This window comes from Lepidochelys kempii, chromosome 20 (genome assembly GCF_965140265.1).
Source record: "Lepidochelys kempii isolate rLepKem1 chromosome 20, rLepKem1.hap2, whole genome shotgun sequence".
NCBI lineage: Eukaryota > Metazoa > Chordata > Testudines > Cheloniidae > Lepidochelys > Lepidochelys kempii.
Window position 1 is genome coordinate 26,023,549 of NC_133275.1, and position 7,927 is coordinate 26,031,475.

Genomic DNA, 7,927 nt, shown 5'->3' on the forward strand with positions numbered 1-7,927 from the left:
GCTCGTCCACCTTATCCCCCTGGTCCGGTGGTCTATAGCAGACTCCCACCATGACATCACCCTTGTTGCTCACGCTTCTAAACTTAATCCAGAGACTCTCGGGTTTTTCTGCAGTTTCATACCGGAGCTCTGAGCAGTCATACTGCTCCTTTACATATAATGCAACTCCCCCACCTTTTCTGCCCTGCTTGTCCTTCCAGTTTATATCCATCCATGACAGTACTCCAGTCATGTGAGTTATCCCACCAAGTCTCTGTTATTCCAATCACATCATAATTCCTTGACTGTGCCAGGACTTCCAGTTCTCTGCTTGTTTCCCAGGCTTCTTGCATTTGTGTGTAGGCACTTGAGATAACTCGCTGATCGTCCCTCTTTCTCAGTATGAGGCAGGAGCCCTCCCCTCTCGCGCGCTCCTGCTCGTGCTTCCTTCCGGTATCCCACTTCCCCACTTACCTCAGGGCTTTGGGACTAATCGTGTCGTCCCGAGCAGCTGATTATTCCCTTGTTTTAGAGGCATTTGAACTTACCATATCTGGTAGTGGCAGCTACTGCTGGTGTATCCAGCGATGTGATGCCTTTAAGGAACTTTCAGTGGACTAGTACCTTTTATGCAATTTATACTGGAAGGACCATATTCTGTTCTGTAAAAAGAAAAGGAGTACTTGTGGCACCTTAGAGACTAACCAATTTATTTGAGCATAAGCTTTTGTGAGCTGCAGCTCAATCGTGAGCTGCAGCTCACGAAAGCTTATGCTCAAATAAATTGGTTAGTCTCCAAGGTGCCACAAGTACTCCTTTTCTTTTTGCGAATACAGACTAACACGGCTGTTACTCTGAAACCTGTCATTCTGTTCTGTTTCACCCTGGGCAGTTCCAATTATAGTACTTCAATAACACTACATGAAACATAAGAAAAAATTTCATTCTGCCCTTTCTCTGGTGGAGTTAATGCTTCATCTAAAATATTTTTATAAAGTCTTGCGGATGCTTTTGAAACACATTGTTTTAATGTTTAATGCACTCAAGAAACTGGACCATCACTAATGGTTTAAATACTGAATGCATCCGATGAAGTGAGCTGTAGCTCACAAAAGCTTATGCTCAAATAAATTTGTTAGTCTCTAAGATGCCACAAGTCCTCCTTTTCTTTTTGTGAATACAGACTAACATGGCTGCTACTCTGAAACTGGTTTAAATACTGATTTTTTAAAATCTGGAATGTGCCTTTTTATCAGGACAGGCACTAAAAAAAGTCATTCATGGTAAGAATGAACCTAGTTATCTGGAACTATAACATGCTCAAAAAGAAAATGAGGGAGTCTGCAACTTGGGAACTGAGCTGACCAGCCGCAGGCTATAACTTTAAATATACTAAAGTTTCTTGTAGTTTAAAGGACCATGTATTGACTAATTAAACTCTTAAAACAAAATATTTTTCAGTCTGATCACTATATTGTCTAACTATTATTTGTTTTACCAAACTCAGAAATAAAAACAAACACATTAAAACAAACTTAGAATCAGTGTAACTTTCATTCGTTTCCATTTGGTGTGATGGGCTCTTCTGTACCAGAACATCCAATCCATTAAATTGACTGCTGACTTTTACTGTTTATAATTGAAGAGGGCAGCGTAGAGGTGAGAGGGGTTCAAAGCGATAGCCTAGAAAGATGATTTTTCACAACAGTATTTTCGATGGATTGAGGGGGATGAGAAGGGGTGAGAACAGGTGCATGTGGGGTAGGGGAGTCTGTCTGGATGGGGGAGGTGGGGGCCTTCTTGAGGAACTATTCACTGCCTCAGATGGACCCTGTGGGTGGCACGGCCCGTTCTGAGGACTAAGCAATACCTGGGGACAGGGAGTCCGGTGATATTTTGTGTTTTCGGTAAAGCCCCAGCTCTCGACATGAGAGTTTTGCCGTTTGAAATAAGTTTCTAGCCTGTGTGAGGGTGGAGAAAAGCTTGCAAGCGTCGAACGAGTCCAAGCTGGGCACTCAGACGCCCGCCGTTGCTTGGAACAACTAGGGCTGCCGCGCCTGCCCTGGTGGGGACGGAGAAACCTCGCCGCCGCTACGGGCGAAGCTGCCCCCGGGCCCTGGAGACTCGCAAGGGGTAGGCCCCCGTTCCCGCCTGAGGCGCCCCTCGCCTACGACCGAGTCTCGCATCTTGGCAGCGTTTCCACACATCACTTCCGGTGTTGTGCGCGCTCTAAGTACTCCCCTTCCTTGCCCGCTTCCTGGTGTGGCCCGTGATGTTCGTCCCTCTCCGCACCGTGTTCCTGGTTCCTTTCCCCCCTTCCGGCTGTCTCTCGGTAACTGCCCAAACTTCCGCTGCGCCCAGCACCCTCCGGCCCGACTGCTGCCTCGCCCCGTCCCCTGCTCCCGCCGCCTCCGGCCCTGCCATGCCTGGCTTCGTGCCCCGCCACATCTCGGTGTTCCCCTCCCCGCAGGAGCTGGGCTCCTCCCTGGCGCAGCTCGTGGCCCAGCGGGCGGCCGAGTCCGGCGGCCGCTTCTCGCTGGGGCTGTCGGGCGGGAGCCTGGTGCGGATCCTGTCCCAGGAGCTGCCCGCGGCCGCCGCCCTCTCCGGCCCCGCTGCCCCCGCCCGCTGGGTCCTGGCCTTCTGCGACGAGCGGCTGGTGCCCGTGGAGGACCCGGAGAGCACGTACGGTGCCTACAAGGTGAGGGGGCTGCGGGGACCCGCCCCGCCCCGCCCGCGGGAAAACCCCCTGGGGAGATACCGGGGCAGGAATGTGGAGAAGACGTTTGTTGCAACAATTCTAGATTTTCCTGCTAAGACCGAGGGAACACATTTTTCCATGGACAAAGCTGTGTCTGCACTGGGTTTTAATATAGTGCTCAGGTGTGTGCTTTTTCCCCACACCCTGACCAACCTGGCTATGTCAGCTTAACTTTTAAGTGTAGATCAGGCCTTAGGATCTTTGGTTCCTGTTGACATTCCCATTCACCAGCAGATGCTGTTGTCTCCAAAAGTTATGAAAGTAAATGTACTCTGATTTTGTTAATTGAGAGTAGGGAAAAATCCCATTGTGTAAAACAATATAACTCAACTTCTTGGTTAGAATTTTGAGAATTTTAATTATTTATTTCAGACTCACCTCCTCTCCAAGATCTCCATCCCAGAAAATCAAGTGGTTATAATTAACCCCTCACTACCTGTAGAAGAGGCTGCTTCAGACTATGCTGAGAAGTTAAAAGAGGTTCAGTGGAAAGTTTTTGTTTTGTATATCCAACTTCTTCAAGTAGGAGTGAAAGTCACTAATTTACTAAATAAGTTCCCCGGCTGTGTTACCAATAACTCTTGCTGGTATTCAAACAGAGAATTTTAAACAATTTTCTTTTTATTGCTAATGTTACTTGCTTTCTTCCTGCACTTCAGTTAGCTAGGAGAATTAATTCAGACTAGTTTTCACGTATTAACATGAAGTTTTTGTTTCTGAATTGGCAACGCTGGAGGGGAATGTTAATGTTCCTCACACACCCAGGAATGTGCTACTTAAAATGCAGAAAAGTCAGTAAAATGTTTGGTTTCAGAGGAACAGCCGTGTTAGTCTGTATTCGCAAAAAGAAAAGGAGTACTTGTGGCACCTTAGAGACTAACCAATTTATTTGAGCATGAGCTTTCGTGAGCTACAGCTCACTTCATCAGATGTTTACCGTGGAAACTGCAGCAGACTTTATATACAGTGGGGTGGGAGGAGGTATTGTTTCATGATTTCTGTGTGTATATAAAGTCTGCTGCAGTTTCCACGGTAAACATCTGATGAAGTGAGCTGTAGCTCACGAAAGCTCATGCTCAAATAAATTGGTTAGTCTCTAAGGTGCCACAAGTACTCCTTTTCTTTTTAGTAAAATGTTTGTTAATCATAGAATCCGTAAAACCTTTATTTTTTGCGAGTACAAAACCTAAATTCAGTCCTATTGTCCAAAATTATCTTTCTGTAATAATCCTTGTGCTCCAAAGTGATGGACTGCTAATAATCTTCCCAAAAGTCCCCACATAATACTGTTGGAACAAACTTATACAAGTTTCAGAGTGGTAGCTGTGTTAGTCTGTATCAGCAAAAACAAAAGGAGTCCTTGTGGCACCTTAGAGACTAACAAACACCTAGTGTGAGGTCAGTCTAAGAGATGATTCAATTGACAGCAGGATATCCAGGGAGGAAAAATAACTTTTGAAGTGGTAATGAGAGTGGCCCATTTCAGACAGTTGACAAGAAGGTGTGAGTAACAGTAGGGGGAAATTAGGTTTAGGTTTTGTAGTGACCCAACCACTCCCAGTCTTTATTCAGGCCTAATCTGATGGTGTCCAGTTTGCAAATTAATTCCAGTTCTGCAGTTTCATGTTGGAGTCTGTTTCTGAAGGTTTTTTGTTGAAGAATTGCCACTTTCAGGTCTGTTATTGAATGATCAGGGAGATTGAAGTGTTCTCCTATTGGTTTTTGAATGTTATGATTCCTGATGTCAGATTTGTGTCCATTTATTCTTTTGCACAGAGACTGTCCGGTTTGGTCAATGTACATGGCAGAGGGGCATTGCTGGCACATGATGGCATATATCACATTGGTAGATGTGCAGGTGAACGAGCCTCTGATAGTGTGGCTGATGTGGTTAGGTCCTATGATGGGTTTCAGAGTAACAGCCGTGTTAGTCTGTATTCGCAAAAAGAAAAGGAGTACTTGTGGCACCTTAGAGACTAACCAATTTATTTGAGCATGAGCTTTCGTGAGCTACAGCTCACTTCATCGGATGCATACCGTGGAAACTGCAGCAGATATTATATACACACAGAGATCATGAAACAATACCTCCTCCCACCCCACTGTCCTGCTGGTAATAGCTTATCTAAAGTGATCATCAAGTTGGGCCATTTCCAGCACAAATCCAGGTTTTCTCACCCTCCACCCCCTACACACAAACTCACTCTCCTGCTGGTAATAGCCCATCCAAAGTGACAACTCTCTTCACAATGTGCATGATAATCAAGGTGGGCCATGGTGTCCCTTGAATAGATATGTGGACAGAGTTGGCATCGTGGTTTGTTGCAGGGTTTGGTTCCTGGGTTGGTGTTTTTGTTTTGTGATGTGTGGTTGCTGGAGAGTATTTGCTTCAGGTTGGGGGGCTGTTTGTAAGCGAGGACTGGCTTGTCCCCCAAGGTCTGTGAGAGTGAAGGATCGTCCTTCAGGATAGGCTGTAGATCCCTGATGATGCACTGGAGAGGTTTTAGTTGGTGGCTGTAGGTGACAGCTAGTGGCCTTCTGAATAAAGACTGGGAGTGGTGGGTCATGACAAAACCTAAACCTAATTTCCCCAATACTAATTTCCACCTACTACTCACACCTTCTTGTCAACTGTCTGAAATGGGCCACTGTCATTACCACTTCAAAAGTTATTTTTCCACCCTTGGTATCCTGCTATCAATTGAATTATCTTGTTAGACTGACCTCACACTTGATAAGGCAAATCACATCTTTTCATGTATTTATACCTGCTCCTGTATTTTCCACTCCATGCATCTGATGAAGTGGGTTCTAGCCCACGAGAGCTTATACCCAAATAAATTTGTTAGTCTCAAAGGTGCCACAAGGACTCCTCATTTTTTTAATTTAACAAGATCACTCCTGAGTTGACCAAGATGTTGAATTCCCAAAAGAAACTGGGGAGGCCATCTTGGGAACCCAGGAATTGGTGTCCACTTGCATAGACTGGAATGCTGATAAGATTAAAGAAATTTAAGTTGTTCATTTTTATGTTCTATATGATTTTTTTTAAAAATATCTCTGTGGATGAGATGTGTTTACTGTGGTGTATATGTGGTGCTTGTACTCAGGGAGGGGACTCTTTAGCTGGTGAAGATGGTGTGTGTTAGTGGGGAGACTTTCTAGTGGAATGTGTATGCTGTTTTTAAACTAATGATGTATAATGTGTTTGGTTGCTAAATCAAAGGTGTACAACCTACTGCTGAACTTCTGCCATTGTAACCCAGCTGCATTCTGTGACAGTGTGTTCAGTTGTGAGATGCCAGAAAGCTGTATATGTGAACAGAAATTCATTGCAGCGTATGAGCGCCCTGTGTTCAGCAGCTGTACACCCTTATTCCTGATGTGATTTATACTTTTGCAGTGATATCTCCTTTTTCTGTTCAGTGTCCTAATTTATGCTTTCCTCTGTCTGGGTTTTTGTTCCTTCTTGCAGGCTTTTCAAGGTGAAAACATGCCTGTCTTTGATCTGCTGATTTTGGGAATAGGGCCAGATGGTCACACCTGCTCCCTATTTCCAGACCATCCCCTTCTGCAGGTGATTTTACAGACCCAGGGAGCGGATACTGTATACTGGGATAAGAATGTGCATTTTGTTCACAACTGTGACAGGGCTTTTTTTCCATTTTAGTTTGTCTCTAGGTGGTAAGTCTGAGTGCATGCGTATGTGGTTGTTTTAAGAGTTTGATGAACAGCTCTGAGTTATGGCATTAGAACTTGGCAGTTGCCAGTATTTGGAATGTGATTTTTAAAAAAGGAAAGTGGGAACAAGAGGAAAAGCAGATGGACTTTGACTCTTTCCTCTTCACTTAGCCCTGATCCTGCAATCTGATTCATATGGGTGTAACCCGGTGCCCATATGGAGCCCTGTTGACTTCAGTGGAGCTATACATGGATGCATGAGTCTGCCTAGAAAACTTTAATGTTGATTAATGCTGACCAGGATCTGAGGCCTGATAATGATCTTTGGTCTCCTTTTACTGGCTGCTTAGTCATAGTCAAATAGCACAAGCTTGAGTTTGGTGAGGCTGTCCTTTGCTTTGACTCCTATCTCTGCACTACTCTGATCAATTTTTACACTTCAGCTTTATTTTTCATGGCAGGAAAAAGAGAAGATAGTTGCCTCTATTAGTGATTCTCCGAAGCCACCACCTGAGCGGATAACTCTAACATTGCCTGTTCTGAATGCAGCACGTACTGTTGTGTTCGTTGCTACAGGGGAAAGTAAAGCTGCCATCTTAAAGGTAAGGTTTAAAAATGAAGAAAATTGTTGATTGATGAAAACCCAAAATTTAACAAAAACAATCCATCCATTTAGTTAAAGCTATTTCCCACTGAAAAAACATTATAATGGAAAATTTTTGGCCAGTTCTAGAGAGTTTGTTTGGCATGGTGAACGCTTCCATGACTGTCTCATTGCACTATGATCTCCCTGGATTAGTGGGACTGGCAGTGCTAATGCCCTGTTTCTTTGCACAGCGTATTTTGGAAGGCGATGAGGAGAACCCTCTCCCTGCTGCTCTTGTCCAGCCTCATACTGGGAAGCTGCACTGGTTTCTGGATGAGTCTGCAGCCAGGGAGTTGACTGTTCCCTTTGAGAAGCACTCTATCTTGTAGAACCAAATACTTGGCTGGATTTCAGGGTGGCGATTCAGGAGCACTGGCTGCAGTTCCTGCATAGAGCCAGCTCTACAACATTCCAGATTGAGGACTCTGGTCATAGTACTTGAATGTGGCACTAAACTAACACTGTCTTTTGTTTCTCTTTTTTTAAGCAAGTGGTACTTTGTGGAGCACTGTAATAATCAGTGGTCGGGGAGGGGAGCTATAAGACTCTCAAAGCTGGTCTCTAGCTGCAAATGGAAATGTTGGAGATTGCAGAGGTGGACAGTATGATGCAGTCTGTCTTGTGAATGGTTAATGTGGTGTAAAGTGAATGCACAATATTAAAGATGTACATTTCAGTTTTTTGGCTCTTGCTTGTTTTATCTTCAGGTAGTACTTCTTGCTTAAATATCAACTAAAGGCATGATCTTTCAGTCCTTATTCTTGTGAGGAGAGGCTGCAGGAACAGCCTTGTGATTTGGGAATCCCTTGACTCTATTTATACTCCTTTAGGGGAAGTGATGCAGGTAAGGAGATGAAGTCAGA

General features: G+C 44.6%; 2 protein-coding genes across 2 annotated transcripts in view; both read left to right on the forward strand.

The window, feature by feature from the left end:
• Nucleotides 1–2,236: 2,236 nt before the first annotated feature.
• PGLS (6-phosphogluconolactonase) lies at nucleotides 2,237–7,740 on the forward strand. Its single transcript, XM_073318985.1, has 5 exons — nucleotides 2,237–2,677; nucleotides 3,110–3,217; nucleotides 6,213–6,314; nucleotides 6,880–7,020; nucleotides 7,256–7,740. Exons 1-5 carry the CDS (start codon nucleotides 2,252–2,254, stop codon nucleotides 7,391–7,393), a joined length of 915 nt encoding a protein of 304 aa, XP_073175086.1. The 5' UTR covers nucleotides 2,237–2,251; the 3' UTR covers nucleotides 7,394–7,740.
• Nucleotides 7,741–7,800: 60 nt separating this feature from the next.
• NIBAN3 (niban apoptosis regulator 3) overlaps nucleotides 7,801–7,927 on the forward strand; it is a 29,351-nt gene continuing 29,224 nt past the window's right edge. The window contains exon 1 of the mRNA XM_073318982.1: nucleotides 7,801–7,908. The gene's annotated coding sequence lies outside the window, so the exon portion shown is untranslated. The remainder of the gene's footprint in view (nucleotides 7,909–7,927) is intronic.

Bases quoted from the DNA above. Each gene is read 5' to 3' on its own strand.
- PGLS (XM_073318985.1), top strand. From the start codon at position 2,252: ATGTTCGTCCCTCTCCGCACCGTGTTCCTGGTTCCTTTCCCCCCTTCC. The intron at 2,678-3,109 runs GTGAGGGGGCTG...TATTTATTTCAG, and splicing joins GCACGTACGGTGCCTACAAG to ACTCACCTCCTCTCCAAGAT. The intron at 6,315-6,879 runs GTGATTTTACAG...TTTTCATGGCAG, and splicing joins CAGACCATCCCCTTCTGCAG to GAAAAAGAGAAGATAGTTGC.